This window comes from Podarcis filfolensis (assembly GCF_964270895.1).
Source record: "Podarcis filfolensis genome assembly, chromosome: 5".
NCBI classification, from domain to species: Eukaryota; Metazoa; Chordata; class Lepidosauria; order Squamata; family Lacertidae; genus Podarcis; species Podarcis filfolensis.
Window position 1 is genome coordinate 92,851,883 of NC_139608.1, and position 24,029 is coordinate 92,875,911.

A 24,029-nucleotide genomic window follows, 5' to 3' on the forward strand; every position below is an offset into this window, starting at 1 on the left:
TCTTGAAGAAAAAAACATGCATTTTAAGTCTGTTTAGACACCAATGCCACTTCATTTGCATCTTGCCTTATTGCGGGAACATATTGCTATAAATTTCACTCGTTACTTAAAACTTCCAGTACCAACTCTCCATACAGCAGCACAAAATCATGTCCCTTGCTTCTGCTTCTTTGTTCTTAAATTCTATAGTATTTTATTTTATTTTTAATCCCTGTTAAGTCAGAAAACTTCAGTTGCCAGCTAGCCTATAAATTGCAAGGAAACCAAGCACACTTAAACAAAATAGCTTAATTTGCACAGAAGGAAAATGATGCAGGCATGGCTTAAGTATTCAAGGGTTGTGGCTCTGCTATTTTTGTACATATATATTCATATATATTCTCAAAATGTCTTCCTGGTTACTAATAAAGCAGGAATCACATCCAATTTGGAAATGAAATAAGAACTTATAGAGCTGCCTTTGACCAAGTCAGGCCTTTAGTTCATCTAATTCAGTACAGTGGTACCTCGGGTTACATACGCTTCAGGTTACAGACGCTTCAGGTTACTGACTCCACTAATCCAGAAATATTACCTCGGGTTAAGAACTTTGCTTCAGGATGAGAACAGAAATTGTGCAGCAGCGGCAGCAGGAGATCCCATTAGCTAAAGTGGTGCTTCAGGTTAAGAACAGTTTCAGGTTAAGAACAGACCTCCAGAACGAATTAAATTCTTAACCCGAGGTACCACTGTCTTCCCTACTCTGATGGGCAGAGACTTTCCAAGGTCTCAGACAGAGCAATTTCCTCCCTGCGCTACCCAAGACCAGGTAACTTGAGAACCAAAGATTTGTGGGTTGGGATTCCAATAGGACAGTGGATCTGAAAGGGGAGGGGAAGAATGTGCCATTTCTGGACCCAAAGTGGGTTCATACCAGATACAAGTCAAAGCAATATTCTACTACAGTAAAAATTGTTATAATCAAATGAACATACTATTTCAATAATCAATGCCAATTCCTAATACAGTGGTACCTCTGGATACGAACGGGATCCGTTCCGGAGCCCTGTTCGCATCCAGAGCAGAACGCAATCCGCATATGCGCATGTCGCGATTCACCACTTCTGCGCATGACATCATTTTGAGCGTCTGCGCATGCACGAGCAGCGAAACCCGGAAGTAACATGTTCCGTTACTTCCGGGCCACCATGGAGCGCAACCTGAAAACGCTCAACCTGAAGCAACTTCAACCCGAGGTATGACTGTAATTCAACATACACCATTATAATGGCTGTATAAATAGAAACTCAAGAGATAGAAACTGAAGAGTTCATTTATCAAAAACCAGTAATAGAATTCAGCAACATAAATGCAAATAAATGAGAATGCCATTATAACAAGTACAACAAATTCCCCTTGGGGTAATTGTGTTACTCTGCTGCAGCAAAAAACAGGAACAGGTTTGGTGGTCTCTTGTAGATTATTTATAATGAATTCATTATGATACGCTTTCATGGACTTAATATTATTAAGAACTGTTACATGTATATTCCAGATTACATCCAAGCAACTCAGTGTAGCATTCATGGTTCTCCTCTCCATTTTATCCTCACAAACGACTGTGCAGTAGCTTAGGCAGAGAGTAAGTACAAGGTCACCAAACAGGCTTCATGGCTGAGTAAGGATTTGAACCTTGGTCTTCAAAGTCCTAGTCCAACAATCTAACCACTACAAGACACTGGCAAAAGCAGTAAAAGTTACTGTTTATGCCATTATGTGGGTTTAGAGGGATAGAGATATAGAGCTATATTTTTCTTCTAATGCTAGCGTGAGATTACTTCTTATCCCCAGATTCTTGAACACAATACACATTGCTTTGTGAAAGGATCTCTCCCGTGGAACAGACAACTGCTCCTGGATGGCTGGTCCATAGAAAGCAGATGAGTTTGGAACAGGTGTGCTAAATTTGGAAGTCTTAAAACACTACTTTAATTGAAAGTTCTGAGAACTGAACCTGAAATCTTTAAATGCAAAACATGTGATCTACCAAGCTGTCACTTTACTCATATCTGAAGACTGCAGCAATGAACCACCATTGTGTCTGCTCTTTTTTTCACTCTACAGCAGCATTTTACTGCTGTTAGGCTGATAAAAATGCCAGTCTTAATTTAAAATAGTGTGTAATTGTTCACCAGGTTACACAGTAAGTGTATATTTGGGAAAAGAAACACCTAATTTGCTCATGGTGGCCTATTAATATTGAAATATATGCAAGAGACGTAGAACTGGGACAGCAATAAAGACAAAACAATGGGTAGCACAAATTGCACTGTTGCATGGCAACCAGTTATGTACATATGGCGATGTTTACAGAACAAAATGTAGTTTATATTTCATGCACAAACAACAACAAAAAATAGCTCCGCAAAGTCAAATAACTAGGGCTCGCATTTACCAGCCAACTAAGCAGCACCCCCCGTTTAAAGAGATATTCCAGTTCTGAGAACAATAGACAACAGTCAAATTTAAAATCAACCATATAAATAAATCAAATCAAAGTCTGTAGAGGCAGGCAAGGATCAGAATAATAAGGCCAAAGCATCTGGTCCCTATTAACAATCTAGCTGTCATTCTCCAGGACCGTTGTAGTTTACAGGCCATTTTCAAAATGTAGCCCCACATATACTGCATATTACCTTGAATCAAATGCATGGAATTGATAGCCAAATGGCACCACACATGGGAGGGGGTACTAGGCACCAAAGGCTTCGAAGAAACAGAAACATTTTATATGATTCCTTCTCATAACTTATGTGACCCAACATCAGGGTTCGATTCTTCCACCCACTGTCCATACTAGACCTAGCCTCTTCCCATCCAAAGCTACTGATCATGAATGAGTATGCTGATAACCCATTTGCTGCATTCCAAGCCAATGATTTCAGAGAAAGGTCCAACCAATTCCTCCATTGCCTCCCACATTTTGCTTCCCCAAAAGTGGAAGAAGCAACAAGGGGATCGTCTGTCTTGGACCTGGTCCTCACCAACAGGGAAGAACTGATCAACAAAGTGGAAGCACTGGGAAATTTGGGGGGAAGTGACCATGTCCTCCTGGGATGTAGAGGCAAGGGAAAGCTGAGTGGAGTCAGACATGTACTCTCTGGACTTTAGGAAGCCCAATTTCAAAAAGCTTAAGGAGCTTCTTCTTTTTTAATGGAGAAAGACTGTTTTCTCCTGCTCCCAAAGGGTAGGATTCGAACCAATGGCTTCAAGTTACAAGAAGAGAGATTCTGAGAAAACATCAGGGAGAACTTTCTGACAGTAATAATAGTAGTAGTAGTAATAATAATAATAATAATAATAATAATAATAATAATAATATGTTATTTATACCCCGCCCTTCCCAGCCAAGGCTGGGCTCAGGGCGGCTAACAAGCAATAATAAAAACAAGTTGAATGATTACAACTTAAAAACAAAATTAAAATACAACATTAAAATATTGAAACATTAAAATATTAAAATGTAGCCTCATCGCAGGGGGAGAAAGGAAAAGAAAAAAGAAAGAGAGGGAGGGAATCAAATTGGCTCCAAGCCAAAGGCCAGGAGGAACAACTCTGTCTTACAGGCCCTGCGGAAAGAAATCAGATCCTGCAGGGCCCTGGTCTCATGAGGCAGAGCGTTCCACCAGGCCGGAGCCACTGTTGAAAAGGCCCTGGCTCTGGTTGAAGCCAATCTAACTTCCTTAGGGGCCGGAACCACTAAGGTGTTGCTATTTATGGACCTTGAGGCTCTCCGTGGGGCATACCGGGAGAGGCGGTCCCGTAGGTACGAGGGTCCTAGGCCGTGAAGGGCTTTAAAGGCCAAAACCAGCACCTTAAATCTGACCCTGTACTCCACCGGGAGCCAGTGCAGCTGGAAAAGCACTGGGTGAATATGCTCCCATGGCAGGGACCCCGTGAGGAGCCTGGCTGCAGCATTCTGCACCCGCTGAAGTTTCTGGGACAGCTTCAAGGGCACCCCGCGTAGAGCGAATTACAGTAGTCAAGCTGTAAGAGCTGTTCAACAGTAGAAAAGACTCCCTCAGGAGGTTGTGGACTCTCCTTCCTTGGAGGCTTTTAGCAGAGGTTGGATGGCCCTCTGCCATGGATGCTTTAGTTGAAATTCCTGCATTGCATGACCCTCTGGATCCCTTTCAACTCCACAGTTCTCTGATCTGGTGGGCCACCATGAGAACAGGATAATGGGTTAGATCGACCATTTGCCTAATTCAGCCGGCTCGTATGTTCTTATGACATTTTAATACAAAAGAATCTGCCCACAAAAATGTTCAGAGTTTAAAATTTTAGAATTCTGGCAATTGCCATCATTTTGTTCCATACTAACTGTTTATGCCACACCACAAGAATCAAAACAGAAAAAGTCCAAACCAAAGAAACCATCTCAAAAAAATCTGGATGTAGAAGTTCAATTTAGCAAACACCTCTCATTTTGCAAAACTTTAGTTAACTATCCATTTTCCTCCAACTTACCCAGTGAACTCTCTGTAAACACGGTTAACATCTGTCCTCCAACACTTTGTAAGAGAAAAGGGTGTTCTCTGGGTGCACTGATGGAAGTTGGCTTCCCACCAATATCATCAATGTTGGCAAGATCTTCATTCAAAGTGAAAGATACCTGAAAACCAAACATTGCAATAAATATTTCTTATGGAAAAGGAATTGTCGACTGCTTTGGAGAATTAATTCATTGTTCAATGTTGTTGGAATCAGTCTGTCTCGAGAGACAAGGGAAGAGTGTGCCATCAGGAGTAAAGTGCTGCTTCCTGCATTGTTTTTGCTGCATTACCAGCACCAACATAACCTCTCCAGGGCACAAGCCTGTATATATGAAAGTCCTGGGCTGCCCAGACAACAACAACAACAATTTATTATTATTATTATTATTATTAATAATAATAATAATAATAATAATAATAATAATTTTTATTTATACCCTGCCCTCCCCAGCCAAGGCCGGGCTCAGGGCGGCTAACAAGCAATAATAAAAACAAGTTGAATGAATAGAACTTAAAAACAAGATTAAAATACAACATTAAAATATTAAAATGCAGCCTCATCACAGGAGGACAAAGGAAAAGAAAGAGGGGGAGGGAATCAAATTCCAGGGGGCCAGGGGGAACAACTCTGCCTTAACAGGCTCTGCGGAGAGAAATCAGATTCTGCAGGGCCGTGGTCTCATGAGGCAGAGCGTTCCACCAGGCAGGAGCAAGTGTTGAAAAGGCCCTGGCTCTGGTTGAAGCTAATCTAACTTCTTTAGGGCCCGGGACCACTAGGGTGTTGCTATTTATGGACCTTAAGGTCCTCCGTGGGGCATACCGGGAGAAACCCACCTATCTGGCTGGGTTTCCCCAGCTCCCCTTCAGTCTTGCTGATATACTACTTTGCTTTCCTTTGGACTACATTTGACACCAGCTTGGCTGCAGGAGTTGCCAGAAGGAAAAGTACAAGATGCCTAGGGACTTCACTCTGGATTTGTGTAGGGTTTACAGTGAGACATGAGCATCCAAGATGCTATGTAATGGGTGAATACTCACAAGGATTGCAATATTCTAAGAAAGAATCTTGAGAGGACATATACCTTGTGCCTGAGACAGCTGCGTAAGCTAGTACAGTTATGTCAGTTAATAACAATCTTTAATAACAGTCTTTTTGTGCTGTTAGAGCAGCTGAGCAGGGGGTCTGTTCTGTTCTGCTGCTGTCTGCCTTAGAGTTAGTCAGAGTCTGCAAGAGTTTTAGTCTTAGTGATAAATTTATGTAATACATTAGTAACATAAGTAATACCTGCCTGCCTTGTACATTTGCACTTAATCTAACAAGTGCAAGGACAGAGTAAGTAAGAGTTATTGTTATTTAAACATTAAAATAGTGTCTTGCATACTTTTTATAGGAGGGAAAAGGGAATAAACAAAAGGGTTAAGCACCCCAATCTCTAGCTTTCACACAAGCTCTGTTAAAGGGAATTAATAAATGTTAGTTTATTTAGCAATTATATTTAAGTTTCACAAGTGTGAAACAGAAAAGATAACATGTACCTTCTCAGAAAAGGATTATACTGTTAGATGGAAAACAACACAGAACCTAAAAATATGTAACCCACCTATTCCAATATACTCCAATACAAAATATACTTTCATAATATTTGTATTTTATCTACTTACTTCTGTTCTTCCTTGATTCCTATGAAAAAAGCAAAAGGATACAGTATTTTAATTATTTCTTGTAACTACTGGAGTACAAGGAATAAAAACAAATCCCTCCTAAGGAATCTAAATGCTATATAACTGGGGAATCATTGTGGTATCTTCAGGGCTCTCCCCTCCCTCTGCTGCCTGGGTTTCAACTCCAACAAAGAGAAACCAACCAGTTCTGTGATACCAGCAGCACTGGAGCCAGCGAGTCCCGAATTGAGACAGCCAGAATTCACATGCTCTGAGCCTGTACCCAGCTAAGGAACTGAAAGCCCTCCACATCAGGGCATCAGCAGGGGCAATAAGCCTGGAGGGAAATGACGAAAGGCCTCTTAAGGATGCAATAGGTAGGACATATGCACACATGTATTTCTTTTTTTTTTTTAATTAAATATTTATTGATATTTTCAAGAAACATATATCAAACAAAAACACAAAAATAAACAAATTAAAAACAACAATAAAATCCGAACTTAACAGAAAAATAAAAAAAACACATAAAGTTTCAAATACTTATTTCCCTTAACCTTATTTCTCAGACCTCCTCACACCTCCCCTTCTTGTATTCCAATTTAAATTGTCAATTCAGCAAGTCCTTAACTTATTTCTTCACCCTAACTTAAACGTTTATTCTAACATGCTATTATTTTACTTTGCTTCTTTTTTCCATTTCCTCAATTTATTTTTACCAACCTTTTAATTTAATAAAAAAAAAAGAGAGGAAAAACCAATTTTACCTTATCAAAATTACACATCAATACTTATACCTCCTTACTTATTCTTAAACCTTTTTCCTAAAGTCGACCAAAATTTCCCTTCCACGGTTTCCCCAATTTCCATACAACTAACAAAAAATATAGCAAGAAAAGAAGAATAAAAGGCAGATTATACTTATATACCCTTTGGATTCCCAACCTCCACCCACCCTTTTCCCGGTTCCAGTCCCCAGCCGATACCCATCAGTCTTTATGTTCTTTTAGCCTGGAGATCTCACGTCCGAGGCCCTTATATCTCTCTCAGTTCCTTTCTGCCGGCCTCTTTGATAGTCCTTGATGTTAAACCCCAAGTCTCGGAGAGGCTCCGGCCCAACAAGATCCATGTTACTTCCAGCCCGTCCTCCACACTTAAAAGCGAAGCCTACGGGGTATTCTAGCTCTTGCTTCAAATTTCTTACAGATCCATATGTCCCCGAAGCTCCAACTTTCGCCTTCAACAATTCTGTGATCCTCAGCTCTTCAGATCTCCTCCAAAGGGGATCTCTCCATTTTTCAGACTCCCATTCAGACCGGGCTTTCCACATCCAATTTTTATTGTCCTTTTTTATCATCATGTCAGGCCTCCTATTCCCACTCTCCTTTGACTCGTACAAAATTCCAGCTCCTCCTTCATTTTCTTCAAAAGCAACATGTTGTTCCATCGTGTCTACACTTTCAGTTTCATTTATTTGTTCAGTAGAATGGGCTCCCTGTTTCAAATCCTTATCAGGCTCAAGACAGTTGTTTACTGTTAAGTGTAGTGCTGAGACCTCTGTAGACAAAGCACAGTACTCATCTTGTAACTTTCCCAAGAGAACAAATGCTCTGTCCAATTCTGCTTGAATTTTACATGCTCCAGCCATTTTTGTAATGTAATGTCCCTATTACCCCTCTAGGGGGATTTTAGTTCCTTGATATTCCTTTCAGCTCAAAACCAAAAGTCCAGTTATTTTGTATCAGCCCTCCTGATTTTCAACAAGTTATACCGAATGAGCCAGCAGAAACAGCAAAAACAATGTTCTCTTTTTCCAGCTGACAGCTAGTTGACTGACAGTTAGCTTGACAGCTGTCAAACTCTTCAATACAGCAGGCTTTCTCCTAGGACGTTCCCGGGTCTAGGGGGGGGGGTGAAACTTCAATTTCCCAAAAATTCTTTTAATCCTCCGGTAAATCTTCTTATAATGTTAAAACCGTGAAGTCAAGATCTTTTATTAACAAACAAGAAACAGATTCTCTCAACCTTAGCTACTCGGTCCTTTGCTTTAAGTTGTTTACAAAGAGGGGGGGGTGGACTTCCTTTTTAGCCCCTTCCCGCTCGTTCCAGATCCAAAATAGAAAAAATTTTTAAAGTTCCAATCTCCGTATTACTCACGGGTTGATGTTTGTAATCCAATCGATCAAAAGAAGAAGTTGGCGCTCTCTGTCAATGGCTTGCGGCTTCACTCCGTAGACGAGGGAGTACTCTCAGCACCACGCCCCACCCTGCCTCCGTTCCGAAGCCTTTAAAAAGGCTCCGTCGCGGATTGGGGGGGCGCAAATGGTGCCCGCCGAGTCTCTGTGTTCACAGGCATCCGCGCCTGTGATTTTAAGGGTCCCCGCTTCGCCGCAGCGGCCAGACCCAGACGCTACGGAGCCGATTCCTCCGGAGCTCGGAGGGAATCCGCCATTAAACAATGACGCCAACCCGGAAGTCTCATGCACACATGTATTTCAATGCTATAGATCAGGGATGTCCAACCAGCAGATTGTGATCTACCGGTAGATCCCCGGCTGATTGTGGTAGATTGTGGGATCCTTATCGTGTACAAAAAGTTACGGGGGGGAAGCTAAAAAACTCTGTGCAATCCACCCACCCTCCTCCGCTCTCCAGTGACAATAGGTAGATCACTGCCAGTTTTTTTATACTAGGAGTAGATCGCTGTCTCTTGGGAGTTGGACGTGCCTGCTATAGATGGTTTGGGCTCCAGTTCCATGTGCAGAACATAGTTTCACCACAGAACTGGGGTTTTTTGGCTTTCCTATTCACTTTGCAATCGCCTTGCTCCCTCCCACTAAATCTGCTCCTGATGACTGGGGCACTCTCACATGCAGTGGGAGAAGTTGCAGCAAGAAGAGGACTCAACCTTAAGTAGAAGTACATTTCAGTTCACACAGAACCCATTTGGATCCAAGGGAATGAGACTAGGAGACTGGCTAGGCTTTGGTAACTGAGATGGACTTGCAACTAGACTATTGTCAGAATCTAAATTAGCACATGATGGTTTCAAAAAAGGGGGACAAATGACCCAAAGACTTACACACTGAAAAAGAATGCAATCGGTGTGTCCCACTCAGCACCGTATAGAACAACCCTGTCCAGTTTTGGTCACTGTGTTCGAAGTAAGATGGATTCAAAGCAAAAAGGATTCAGAGTGTTCAAAACGGATAAAATGTGTGAAATGTAAGGCATGTGACATCAGAGCAAAGAACCAGGAATATTTAGCTTCAAGGAAAGATGAGAGCCAGAGTGGTGTAGCAGTTAGATTGCTGGACTAAGACCGGGGGGGGGGGGGGCAGGCTTCAAATCTCCTGGTAGCCATGAAGCTCTCTCTTACTCACTCACTCACCCTCAGTCTAACCTACCTCACAGGGTGGTTGTGAGGATAAAATGGGGAGGAGAACTATGAATGCCACCCTAGGCTCCTTTGAGGAACGATGGGATATAAGTAAAAAAATAATTTGAGGATATGTCAATGTCTTACTTTCTGTTTGCTTGGGAAGTTGCACATTCATATTTATTGAAGGAATCAAGCCGCGTTATTAGTTTAGGGAACTGTTCTGTTATATGAAGTGGGGGGGGGGAGCCTATTATAACTCTGTGGGCCCAGTGATCTCTCGAAGCAAGATCAAATATTCCCTCTCGATACTGCCGTCCATTTGTACATCTGAAGTATACAATTTCTCCAAAAGGACCATATCCAGAGCCAAATGGAAAGGCAGAAATATAAAAACCAGCACCTGGCTTATATGGGCAGGATTCTAAGCCTCACAGGGCATATTAAAATGCCTCATCTCAAAGGCTGTATTTAGAGCCAGACTGTGTTATTGCAAAGCGGTGCCTGAGTATCACACACAATTATAATGATTCAGGAGCAAGAGCAACTATACTATCAGATGTGTCTCAAATAAGAAAAAAACTGTAAGCCAAAAAGGTTCCACAGTAGTTCCTTCTCCACCCTACCCCATCCACTACCCAAACAAAAGAAAATCTGAATGCAAAATATAAGCACTCTTACTTGGCAATTCTTAGCTTCCCAACTTCACCTCTTCCTGAAGCTTTATTCCACTGTTGTGATAAGTATTTTGGAACCTATAAAAAAGGCAACAAAATAAAATAAAATCCAGTGAGTACAGAAAAGAAACATGTACTTTAATTTTCTCTCTCTTCCCCACTCTTTAAATCCTGAGACAGGAAGAACTACTTATTTCAGGATGTAGAAGAAAGCAACACTAAATCAAAATATATTATAGCTTGCTTTCTTAAGCAGTAAAGAACAAAGAGAACATCAGCATTACAATAGAATCATATTCATGAATTTCAAACAATATAATTACAAATCAAACAAAGCACTGATCACAATTTGTAGCACTATTGTTTTAAAATGAATTACAAGAGGGAGAACAGGATATGCATCACCTTTACTTTTTATTAACATTATAGTGATTGGCACACAAGTAGTAAGAGAGTTTTCAAACATAATACATTTGTCTACAGACTACTAACACTGCAGAAATTAATAAAGGTTTTTTTAAATTAAATAAATCCCATCTTTGTATCTTTTCCCTGAAATTGATATAATTCATTATTTTTCCATGATAATGCTATAGCATATTCCCACTACACTACCAAATTTGTTTAGAAACATGGGCTAAGTTCTGTTTTGCCAAGCTTGATCTTTTCTCTCTTCCCAACCATCACCCTAATTTACAAACCCAGTAAAAAAAGAAAAAGAATGTTTAGGTCCAAAGATTGATGATGGGTGAGCCATGAAGACAAAGGAAAGTGCAAGTGGTGAGAGAAAGACTGTCAGAGGAGGCTCTTCGAAAATTCAGCTAGCTTTGTTTTGTTGTTGTTGTTTTTCTTTGATGGGAGTATAGAAAGTTGGAAATTAAGTTTTTAAAAGGAGCAAACAGAGCAGTTTAGCAGCCAAGTACCGTAATTTTCGCTCCATAACACACAGTTTTTTCCTCCTAGAAAGTAACGGGAAATGTCTGTGCGGGTTATGGAGCGAATGCCTACGGATGGCAGGGGAATCTGCTGCAGTTGTGAGCAGTCCGTGGCTCGCTTTGAAACAGCAAAGCGGGTGTAAGCGGCTCCTGTCAGCGAGCCCAGCCGGGGAGGAGGGAGAGAAGCAGAGCGGGGTTGGCTGCTTTAAAACAACCCCGTGCTCTCTGTCCCTGCCTGCAGTTTTTTGCTGTCCGATTTTGGATTAGCCACTGTAGGGGCTGTGTGTGTGTGTGTGTGTGTGAGGCATCGTTCTCCTTCTCTTCCTTCCCGTTCACTCTCCCAGTGCCCCTGCGACTTCCAGCACCCCTGCGACTTTAGGGCGACTCTAGCATGGATCCACATGGATCCTCAGGATTTTTGCATTGGGCTACCCCAAACTCACCGTCAGATCACATGTCTGTGGCCACAGCATGAACCACAAAAATCATACATCCACTGTTTCGTTTAGAATATTTTTTTCTTGTTTTCCTCCTCTAAAAACTAGGTGCGTGTTATGGTCTGGTGCGTGTTATAGAGCGAAAAATACGGTAATCAAAGTCCATAGCCAAGATTCTTCATAATCCAAAAAAGAAAGCAGAAGCACATGGGGAGAGTTGCTCTGGCCAGGTATGCTCCCTCCTATATTCATTCATTTACTCACTCACTCTCTCACTCACTCACACACACACACTTTCCCCCTCCCCTTTAAATTGTCTCTCCCAGGAGCTTCCTAACAGAGCAGAAAAGCCTCATTGGTCATGCTCTCATTTCATTTCTCCCCCCCCCCCACCACCACCACCTTTTCCCATTTTTTTGTCCTCAGAAGAGGCTGAAAAGCCTTCTGCCATGCATGTGTGTGCACACTTTCTCCTACCCATCCAGGCTTCTCCTTCCCCCAACACAAAAAAGCAGACCCTCAAAAAGCAGTTCTATCAGGTGCTGTGGTGACGGATAAGGAGGGCAGGAAAACCAGTGGCAAGGAGGCTACAATAGCTCCCTTCCCCACTAATTCAAGCGCCACACTTCAGTAAAAGAGAAAACTAACAGAACCTGGCTCCCATTGCTGAAATGAGGCAGGGAGGTGAGTTCAGGCTCCCTTCTCCTTGCATAGAAATGAACAAAATCATACCCCTGCCTTCTTCATTTAGCAAAGCAAAATGTCAGTAACAGCATCCATGGTCAGAAAGCCTGCCACAGTCATAAACACAAAGTGTTTCACGGCCAGAAAACACACCAGTGTTAAAAAGCACTGCCAGATCTACCTACCGTATTTTTCGTTCTATAGGACGCACATTTTCCCCTCCAAAAATTAAGGGGAAATGTGTGTGCGTCCTATAGAGCGAATGCAGGCTGCGCCGCTAAGCCCAAAGCCAGAACAGGAAGACGGAGCACTGCGGAGCGCTCCATCTGGCTGCTCTAGCTTGGGGACGGCTGCGCACACAGCCTCTCCAGGGCAGCGGGGTGCCTTCACCCCGCTGTCCTGCAGAAGCTAGCAAGGCTGTTCCCAAGCCAGAACAGCGAGACGGAGGGCTCCGTCTCGCTGCTCTAGCTTGGGGACGGCTGCGCGCACAGCCTCTCCAGGGCAGTGGGGCGCTGCGCTCCAAAGGCTTCAGGGATCTTTGAGGCTGGCGGTGGGGGAAAGCAGCGCTTCCCCCCACCACCAGCCCCACAAGCTCTGGTGAATGTACCTTGAACGCACCTTGTTTTAGAGGGGGAGAACAAGAAAAAAAATTTTCCCCTGTTCTCCCCCTCCTATGGTCCGGTGCGTCCAATGGAGCGAAAAATACGGTATGTGTAGTCCACCACTGTTGCTCAGTCCGTGTATTGTCCCCACTACAATCTTTTTTGCCAGGGCCAGAATTTACTTATATTATTAAATTTACTAGCTGAAAGTGCCCAGCCTTACCAGGGAATGCTAAGATACCAAATAAAAGAGAGATTTTTAAACAGATAGTGCAATTTGTTAGTTTTAAGGCTGTCCATGTGCACATCAACCCACGGCCATAGTGACCTAGGGAACACCTGACCCAGATACAGCCTCAAATCAATTTGGGAGTGTGCCTTATGTAGGGATTTATAAAACCTATCTAGTCAGGAAAAGGGAGACGCTGCCTCTCCTTTCCTCTTTGTCTGACTACACTGCAGAGAGCAGGAGGCTTCAATTCTGCTGGTGCTGCTTTGTCAATGCATTCTTTGCAGAAAACATGCTGGTGAAACACTCCTGCAGCCAGGACTGCACCCTTGGAGTGCGATTTCTACAAGCTGCTGCATATGGTTGTCTGCTGTGCCAGGCCTGCTTGGCCTCTCCATTCTGTCGCTCCTTCCACCCAGGTATTAAAAACTTCCCAATACTAGGCTGCCTTCAGATTTCTACAGAAGGTTGTATAATTGTTATCTCTTTGACATCTGATGGGAGGGTGTACCACAGAGTGGGCACCACTACCAAGGACCTCTGCCTGGTTCCCTGCAACTTCACTTCTCACAGTGAGGGCCCTCAGAACTGGGCCTCAGTGTCCAGACTGAACAATGCGGGTGGAGACACTCCTTCAGGTATACAGGACCAAAGTCATTTGTGCTTGGAAGCATACTGGGAGTCATTGTAGATCTTTCAGGACCAGTGTTATATCGTCTCGGTGGCCACTCATAGTCACCAATCTGACAGCCATATTCTGGATTAGTTGTAGCTTCCAAGTCACCTTCAAAGGTAGCCCCACGCAGAGCACATTGCAGTAGTCCAAGCAGGAGATAACCAGAACATGCACCACTCTGGCAAGACAGTGTGCAGGCAGGTAGGGTCTCAGCTGGCATACCATATGGAGCTGGAAAATAACCACTCTGGACACAGAATTAACTTCTGCCTCCATGAACAGCTGTGAGTCCAAAATGACCCCAAGGCTGCACATCTTGTCCTTCAGAGGCACAGTTACCCATTCAAAACCCAGGAGTCCCCCACACCTGCTCGTTTCCTCCAGAAACAGTATTTCTGTCTCGTTAGGATTCAACCTCAAGCCGTTAACCGCCATACATCCTTCAACTGCCTCCAGACACTCACACAAGATGTTCAATGCCTTCACTGATTCCAATTTAAACAATGGGTAGAGATGAGTATCATCCACATATTGGTGAACAACCAGCCCAACCCCCCCCCCGATGATTCCTCCCAACAGTTTCATATAGTTATTGAAAAGAATGGGGAGAGGCACCCCACAAGGGCCCTGGCCCCGAAGGCACTGTGGACGATGAAGCATGTTTTTTCCTTGGCGCATCGGGCACTGACAGTGGAGGGACACCCTCTGCCACCAGCACCCGGCGTGTGGAGGAACAAACTCCATTGGCTATGGCCCTCCAAGGTGCTGGGGTGAAACTGCTGCTGCTCCTGCCAAGTGAGCTGAGGTGGTTTCACCCTGGCACCTTGTGGAGCCGGGCCCGATGTAGCTTGTTCCTCCCTCCGCTTTTCAACATTACAATGTATCGCTATATCATGATGGTTGGCTGGTGATACATCACAATGTTGAAAAGCTGATAACATCCAGTCCTAGTGAGGACCCTGCAGACTGGAGGCAGGCAACTGTTGTCCCCATCTTCAAAAGGGGAGAAAATGAAGACCCAGGTAACTACTGACTGGTGAGCTTGACGCTGATACTAGGAAAGACCCTAGAACAGATAATTCAACTGTTGGTCTGTGAGCCCTTAGAAAAGGATGCTGTGATTACTAAGAATCCAGTATGGATTTCTCAAAAACATGTCATGCCAGTAGAATCTCATTTTTTTTATATACAGTTGCAAGTTTGGTGGATCAGGGGGATGCTGTGGATGTAGTATATCTTGTCTTCAGTAAGGCTTTTGACATTATATTATTGCGAGGTAGCTGATAAAATGTGGGCTAGACAAGGTAACTGTTAGGTGAATCTGTAGCTGGTTGACTGACTGAACCCAAAGAGTGCTCACTAATACAGTGGTACCTCGGGTTACATACGCTTCAGGTTACAGACTCCGCTAACCCAGAAATAGTACCTCGGGTTAAGAACTTTGCTTCAGGGTGAGAACAGAAATTGTGCTCCGGCGGCGCAGTAGCAGCGGGAGGCCCCATTAACTAAAGTGGTGCTTCAGGTTAAGAACAGTTTCAGGTTAAGAATGGACCTCCAGAACGAATTAAGTACTTAAACCGAGGTACCACTGTAGTTCCTCATCATCCTGGTAAAAATTGACAAGTGGAGTGCTGCAGCATTCTGTCCTGGGCCTGTTGTTCAACATCTCTATGACTGTAATGGATGACAGAACTGAGCGAATGCTCATCAGATTTGCAGATGAGACAAAACTGGGAGGGGCAGCTAAAGGTTCAGAAGACAGAATTGGGATTCAAGATGACCGTAACAGATTTGAGAACTGGGCCCAAACAAACTGAATTTCAACAGGGACAAATGTCAGGTTCTACACCTACACAGGAATAATCAGCTGCACAAATATAAGATGGGGTTCACCTGGGTTGCAAGCAGTGCTTGTGAAAAGGATCTAGATGTCTTAGCATACCACAAGCTGAACATGAGTCAACATCACACAACAGTGTGATGCAGCAACAAAAAAAAAGCTAATGATATTCTAGGCTGCATCAAAACAATAGTGTCCTGATGAAGTAACAACACTGCTCTATTTCACTTTGATCAGACCACAACTGTAATACTGTGTCCAGTTCTGGGCACCATAGTTTAAGAAGTATATTGAAAAACTGGAACATGTGCAGAGGAGGATGAGCAAGATGACCAAGGGTCTGGAAACCAAGCCTTAAGAGCAGGGGTCCACAAAATAAGGGCCGTGGGCCGGATAAGGCCCCAGGGACTCGTTTATCCGGCCCGCAGCAACCCCCACCGCCTGCTGCCACCGCCCCCTCTTACCAGCGTTGCGCTGCACAGCTCCCCACTTTCGGGTCAGAGGAGCACCAGAAATAGCTTGTGCGCATGTGCAAGCGTTATTTGTGCATGCGCAAGCGTCATTTCCGGTACCCATCCGGGTCGGAGGAGGCCCGTGCACATGCACGCAAGCTATTTCTGGTGCTCCTCCGACCCGGAAGTGCGCCAGAAATAGCGTGTGCACACGCGTATGGGCACGTGCTACCCCGCCCTCCGGCCCGCCGCATGATCGGCGTTGGAGACACCGGCCTGAGGCACAGTAAGCTTGCTGACCCCTGCTTAAGAGGAACAGTTGAAGGAGTTGGATATGTTTAGCTTGATAAAGAGGAGACTGAAAGGAGATGTGAGAGCCATCTTCAAATATCTAAAGGGCTGCCAAATGGAAGATGGGGTAAGCTTGTTTCCTCCTGCTCCAGAGGAGAGTAGGACTTGAGCCACTGGCTTCAAGTTGGGACACTGAGGTCCAGCTCCGAGGGCCTTCTGACAGTTCCCTCACTCCGAGAAGTGAGGTTACAGGGAACCAGGCAAAGGGCCTTCTCAGTAGTGGCACCCACCCTGTGGAACGCCCTCCCACCAGATGTCAAGGAAATAAACAACTAGCTGACTTTTAGAAGACATCTGAAGGCAGCCCTGTTTAGGGAAGTTTTTAATGTTTGATGTTTTATCATGTTTTAAATATTCTGTTGGGAGCCGCCCAAAGCGGCTGGCGAAACCCAGCCCGATGGGCGGGGTATAAATACAGTGGTACCTCGGGTTAAGTACTTAATTCGTTCCGGAGGTTCGTACTTATCCTGAAACTGCTCTTAACCTGAACTTTAGCTAACGGGGCCTCCTGCTGCTGCCGCGCCGCCGGAGCACGATTTCTGTTCTCATCCTGAAGCAAAGTTCTTAACCTGAAGCACTATTTCTGGGTTAGCGGAGTCTGTAACCTGAGGCGTATGTAACCCGAGGTACCACTGTAATAAATTACTATATTATTCTTCCGACTAAACATCAGGAAGAGCTTTCTGACGCTAACTGGCTCCCTCGGGAGGCGGCAGGAGTCTCTTTCCTTGGTGGGTTTTTAACCTGAGGTTGGATAGCCACCTCTCATGGATGATAGGTGGGGGGGAAGAGATCTAGTTGAGACCCCCGAGTTGCAGGGGGTTGGGCTAGATGACCCCCGGGGTCCCTTCCAACTCTGCAATCCTATGAGGGGGTGGGGTCGTCAAACCCCCCCCCCAGCCCCCGAAGCTCCGTTGGTCAGAGCAGAGGGTGGGGGGTCGTGGGCCTGACGCCCCTCAGAAGGCCGGGGGGGAGGGGCGAGGGAGCTTTAAACCTCCCCGTTTCCCTCAGTTTTCGTGGGGGGCGGGGCGCTTCTGAGGGCGACCCTCTGAGGCGAATAACCTGGCGTCCGTATCAATAGCCGGGGCTCACCTTGACGAGCCACATGCCCGTGTTCTGCTTGGCCCCGGCCAGGTCCAGCTCCCCCTTGTCGCTCATCGCGGCCTCGCGGCGAGAGCGCCGTGAGGGGAAACGGCAGGAACCGGCGGCGCACTCGCAGCTACGGAAGCCCGCAGAGGCTAAAAGGCCTCGGGCCGGCGGCCGCTTCGCTGCGCCCGCCCCCTTTTCGTGCACGCCTCGCCGGCAGAACGCGCGCGGCGACGTCACCCGAGGGGCGGAGACTGCCCCGCGTCAAGCTCCGCCCACTGGGGGGAGAAGAATGGAAATGCAAATTGCATTGCGTTGCGTTGTATTGCATTGTATATAAAATAAAATAAAATAAAAAATAAAAAAAATAAAATAAAATAAAATAAAATAAAATAAAATAAAATAAAATAAAATTTGTTTTAGGTTCCTGCTCTTCCTAGGAACAGAAAGGTGTTGTTGTTTTTGCAAACGGTACCCGCCTCTCGAGGAAACATGCAATAGGGATCGTTATTGATCCCGCTTGAAAAGCTCCACAAAGGTGGGGAAATAGCTCGCCCCCTCCTCTGCTGCCTAGCAACCAGGACCAGGTAGCGCCAGATATTTTTGGGCGCAGCTTTTCCTCATCCCTTGCAGATGGACGGACTGCGGCTCTTGGCTCTTCTCAGCTCTTCTCAGCTGATGATGGTCTGTGTAAGATCAAGGATGTGAAAAGCAGTCTCTCCCCTTCTTGCCTTTGGTGGTTGCTGCTAATGGGGCTGCACGCGGGTTTGTGAATCAAATGCCTTATGTTTCCAGTGCTCTCAGCAGACCCCAAGCAATGCCCGTGTACTGTTTCACTATTCAGAAGTGAGAAGCATGGAACAAATAAATCTCACGTGGAACACAGCAGCTGCAAAATAGGTGGCAAATTTGGAACGGATTCAGATTCCAGAGTAATCTCATGATAATACAGTACAAATACTTCTCTAATGCCAACTAGTTTAAAAACACACACATCCATTTCATTTATGGATTGTTGTTATTTGATTGTTGTTAGCCGCCCTGAGCCCGGCTTTGGCTGGGGAGGGATATAAATAAAATTTATTACTATTATTATTATTATTATTATTATTATTATTATTTAGTCACAAAGAGATTGACTGATCTACTAGATTTCATACAATGGATCTTGCAGCCCGAAGTGAGTTTTTGACTTCAGTTAAATATAGCTTAGGAAATAAATGAATCTTAGATCTATAGATTTCAGTGTTTATACCCACAGACATCCTTGTTCTTATTTATTTGCCTGCTAGGAAAACCTATGTACAGTATCTATCTGCTGCAGGGTTATTACTGGTTGTGTGTGATTCTGGGCACTTTCTATAAGACATACATTGGAATGACTGATAATCTGTTTAACAACAAACTCTAAACCTTCTCAGCATTCACTGGTGGTTAGGCTTGTTCATTTGAACCAAAGGGGTGTATTCTGCTGGCTCCATAGTGTGGGACATTAGTGCAGTCAAGCCAACAATTCATGTTTTGCCAGATAGGCTGCAGGTTTCTCACATATCCAATTGCATTTGATTGATGACAAATTCATTTAAGTCACAAGTGAAAGGCGCAACATTGTTCTACAAATTCCCAAGTGAGCTCTCTCTAATCAGCTTTCAGGAATACCGTAATCACATTCCCCGCATTGAAGGAATGCCAATTAGTAGCCAAAGAGTAATTGAATTTTAAATTGGGATACCCAAAGCAGATTTTGCTAAACACCTGTAGAAATTAGTTCCTAGTTATCCAGTTTGTATGCATAACTAATGCCTTGGTACAAAAAAAATCCACTGTCTTTACAGATGATAAACTATTGTTGACAGCTATCAGGCATTTTATGCTTTAGCTCCCAACATGTAGGTTAGCTGGAAATGTTGATTGTTTATACACTGGATGGAAACCACTAGGCTATGAAACTCTTAACAAGGCTGGCATTTAATGTGATAGAAAAATATCCTCCACAAAATGATCCTATAAGCCCCCTCCCTTAAACAAACAACAACCCAGAATTGTGCCACACCTAGAAAAATAGTAGAAGTGCAGGCTTTTATGTCTCCTGCAATGTTAATATAATTAAAAGAGTAGAGAAAATAGCAGCTTGATTTCTTTTAGGATAGGGAGGTATAAAGGCACTTCAAAGTTTATATTCATTCCTTTTGTAAAACACTTCACAGCGTCCAAACATCTCCTCATACATTCAGAAGGATCAATCTCCCTATATAACGGGGTCACAAAGAGTCGGACATGACTAATCGACTAAACAACAAACCACTGCCAAATATGGCCAAAAACAAAGGTTGCAGAAAAGCTTGAAAAAGGTATCACTGAATGCAGAGGGTGAGGCAAGGCAGTTCATCCTGCTAATGTATGATTAGTACAGCACAATAAACATCTGGGAGCAAAGCAATTTGCACACAGAGGTCTTTTCAGATCCCCTTGTCCAGGGACAACCCAAATGTTACCCCCGAAGATCAGGGCCTCCTTTAAGTAGCACCCAACAAGGAAATTCAGGCACCCCCTCCCAATGAACCAAATTTCAAAGTATTAATATTTAAAATATTGCTTTGAGTGTATCTGCCCGCTTTCGTGACTCCACTTGTCCCTATTGTTCTCTTCTTCCATGCTGATTCTGTAAGACACATTATCAGAAGTCCCTGTGATTTTTAATTGCTTGCTGGAGAAGCAAACAGCATTTGACCCATGCAGCCTGATGCATTAATAGCTCTCCAGATGCCTTCTGCTAGCGAGATATTTCCCCCGCCACCCAATGGTTGCTAGGGAGACTATGCGCCTGTCTTATGCTGCTGACACCAAGCTTTGGCAGCCTTGACTGTTTTCTTCCCTTTGAGACCTACTGAAATCCTAGTCAACGCTTCAACAGTTTTCTATGGAGAACTTTGTTTGCATTCTAGTAGATTAATAAGCAGTGCTATTTTTCTAGAAAAAGAGGTGCCACAACTCGCCACGAACGCCTTCCTTATTCTCTTATAATGGCAATAGTGCCCACCTAAGAGGTTCCGGAACCGAATTACAGCTGGAAAAAAAGCCCTGTTAATAAGGAAGCAGACAGAATAATGAAATTTCCAGAGTCGTAAACACATAAGGGGGCACGGGGGGCGCTGTGGGTAAAACCTCAGCGCCTAGGACTTGCCGATCGTATGGTCGACGGTTCGAATCCCCGCGGCGGGGTGAGCTCCCGTCGTTCGGTCCCAGCTCCTGCCCACCTAGCAGTTCGAAAGCACTCTTAAGTGCAAGTAGATAAATAGGTACCGCTTCATAGCGGGAAGGTAAATGGCGTTTCCGTGTGCTGCGCTGGCTCGCCAGAGCAGCTTCGTCACACTGGCCACGTGACCCGGAAGTGTCTCCGGACAGCGCTGGCCCCCGGCCTCTTAAGTGAGATGGGCGCACAACCCTAGAGTTGGACACGACTGGCCCGTACGGGCAGGGGTACCTTTACTTTTTAAACACATAAGAGTCAAGCACCAAATGTTCTCATTGCTTAACAGTTTATTTATGAAAGAGGGACAAGAGGAGACTGTGGTGTCTTTATGATATATGGTTTGTTTACAAATATATACAACCTGAGCCTACTGTTGAGGGACTCTCAGCATTAACACCCCAAGCAGGTCTTGCTTCTCCCACAGCCGCAGCCTTGGATTCCAACAGAAATCAGGCATGTCTCTCCTCCACAGATGTCACCCTGCAGCCTGCTTCTAGCTCCTAGCTGTCACACACCTCTTTTGCCCTTCTAACTGCCAGCCAGTTGGGCCCACCCATTTGCTCACTAGCACAGAGCCACTTCCTTTGCCACCTTTATGATCCATAATTAGGGATTGTCATGGACTGACGCAGGGGTCAGCAAACCTTTTCAGCAGGGGGCCGGTCCATTGTCCCTCAGACCTTGTGGAGGGCCAGACTATATTTTGAAAAAATAATAATGAACGAATTCCTATGCCCCACAAATAACCCAGAGATGCATTCTAAATAAAAGCACACATTCTACTCATGTAAAAACACCTGACAGGCCCCACAAATAACCCAGAGATGCATTTTAAATAAAAGGACACATTCTATTAATGTAAAAACACGCTGATTCCCAGACCATCCGTGGGCCGGATTTAGAAGGCGATTGGGCCGGATCCGGCCCCCGGACCTTAGTTTGCCTACCCATGGACTGACGGGTGCAGAGGAGCGGTGGAAGGCACCAGTTGTGGAACCCCCAAGGAACTCCCGGGGGAAGAAGGTTCAGAGCCAGGGAATTGGTGGTGGGACTAGGATGGATGGTCAGAGGGAGAAGAAGGAACAGAATGGGAAGAGGTGGTTTGGAAGCTAAAGAGGCAACAGGGCTTCGTGAGCAGGAAGAGGCTGGGGCAGAGAGCAGTCTATGCTCAGAAGCAGAAGCAGAGGCTGGAGAGGAGGGGGGGAGGCAGAGATGAGGTAGGCTGCTGAAGAATTCTGGGAGTCTCCCTATCCTGGTCTCCCACAACTTGCAGATAAATGAAGAGAGCAGAGCAAAGTGAGACAAGACAAAGGAGCCTTGGGCTGCTGGGAAAGAACCTTAGAGGGAGAGGCCTTAGAGAGCAGTGGGAAAGCAGTCCTCACAACTGCTTCATTAGGGCAAGAGCTGCTGGGAAGGGCTGCTGTGACCACTAGGGCTGAGCTGTTTTGTTTCTTTGATTAAAGGGTGGACTTGACTGACATCAGGTGCTTTATTGTCTTATTCCTGAGCTGCAAGTGATTCCAGCTCCTGCCGGGAGGCCATTACCTCATAAAGGGACGCGGGTGGCTCTGTGGTCTAAACCACTGTGCCTCTTGGGCTTGCTGATCAGAAAGTCGGCGGTTTGAATCCCCACGACAGGGTGAGCTCCCGTTGTTCAGTCCCAGCTCCTGCCAACCTAGCAGTTCGAAAGCACGCCAGTGCAAGTAGATAAATAGGTACTGCTACAGCGGGAAGGTAAACGGCGTTTCTGTGCGCTCTGGCTTACGTCACAGTGTCCCGTTGCACCAGAAGCGGTTTAATCATGCTAGTTTGTCCCGTGTGGACAAACGCTGCCTCCCTCAGCCTGAAAGCAAGATGACCACTGCAACCCAATAGTCTCCTTTGACTGGACTTAACTGTCCAGGAGTCCTTTACCTTTACCTCAAAAAGAAGCTGGCCTGGCTATTCCAGTAATTGAATTCTTGCCGGATCCAGAATTTAGCAGGGGACTCATGTATACAGTACAGTGGTACCTCGGGTTAAGAACTTAATTCGTTCTGGAGGTCCGTTCTTAAACTGAAACTATTCTTAACCTGAAGCACCACTTTAGCTAATGGGGCCTCCTGCTGCCGCCGTACCACTGATGCACGATTTCTGTTCTCATCCTGAAGCGAAGTTCTTAACCCGAGGTACTATTTCTGGGTTAGCGCAGTCTGTAACCGGAAGCGTCTGTAACCCGAGGTACCGCTGTACAGCCTAAATGCCCCCCGCCACCTCGCCCACCAAACTCACAGTATTTCACCCCACATTTTGTTAGGGCCCATGTATCTTGCTGCTTGGAGGAAAGCAATGTTCACCTCACAGCTAGTGTTTCTATTGTTCTGAGGATGTTGTGTTGAACAACATGGCTTGTCTCACAGACAGCTGTTGAATGGCATCCAAGTCCTTACTAATCATGACTGACACAAGTCTCATGTGAGCAGGAGAGGAGGGAGGCCAAGAGGCAAAGTTGAGTCCAGCTAGAAGAGAAGAAGAGTTTGGATTTGATATCCCGCCTTTCACTCCCCTTCAGGAGTCTCAAAGCGGCTAACATTCTCCTTTCCCTTCCTCTCCCACAACAAACACTCTGTGAGGTGAGTGGGGCTGAGAGACTTCAGAGAAGTGTGACTGGCCCAAGGTCACCCAGCAGCTGCATGTGGAGGAGCGGAGACGCGAACCCGGTTCCCCAGATTACAAGACTACCGCTCTTAACCACTACACCACACTGGCTCTAGTGAAGAGCTAGTGAAGAGACATGCGTCTTCCTCTCCTGATGCAACAACTTCCCTTCCATGCCGATTTCCCAGAACCAGGGGAGGCATGAAGAGGGCGGTAGAGAAGTAGCTTCACACAGGTGTAGTCTCAGATTGCTTGGGGATAGATAAACCAGGAGAATAGGGGACTTAAGGCAGCTGTGGGGAGGCAGGGACCTTCACTCTCAGCAACTGCTTCATGGGGGCAAGACCTAGAAGGGATGAGTGGTAGTGCTCATTGGGCCTGACACTCCTGTGCAGATACTGGTCTTGCTAATAAAGAGTTAACTCCAACTTGCTGGTGTGATTTAGTGCTGGCTAGCTCCTGTCAGCTGGTTTGCATAAGCCAGCTCAGGGATTCCTTGTGTGGCACAGCTTTGAAGCCTGTATTTTCCCTTCCTATCCAAAGTATCAGCTAGATTTTGACATTCAGGGCCTTCTTGGCAGTGGCGCCCTCCCT

General features: G+C 45.1%; 2 protein-coding genes across 2 annotated transcripts in view; one reads left to right on the forward strand and one right to left on the reverse strand.

Moving 5' to 3' along the window:
* GTF2F2 (general transcription factor IIF subunit 2) overlaps positions 1-17,738 on the reverse strand; it is a 66,558-nt gene extending 48,820 nt beyond the window's left edge. The window contains exons 1-4 of the mRNA XM_083616074.1: positions 17,552-17,738; positions 10,258-10,331; positions 6,198-6,216; positions 4,510-4,654 (exon numbers count right to left, since the gene is read on the reverse strand). Of these exons, the coding sequence (XP_083472200.1) occupies positions 4,510-4,654; positions 6,198-6,216; positions 10,258-10,331; positions 17,552-17,617 (304 nt within the window). The 5' untranslated portion in view covers positions 17,618-17,738. The remainder of the gene's footprint in view (positions 1-4,509; positions 4,655-6,197; positions 6,217-10,257; positions 10,332-17,551) is intronic.
* Positions 1-24,029, forward strand: part of SPON2 (spondin 2) — a 460,822-nt gene that overhangs the window by 433,170 nt on the left and 3,623 nt on the right. The gene's annotated exons all lie outside the window — the stretch shown is intronic.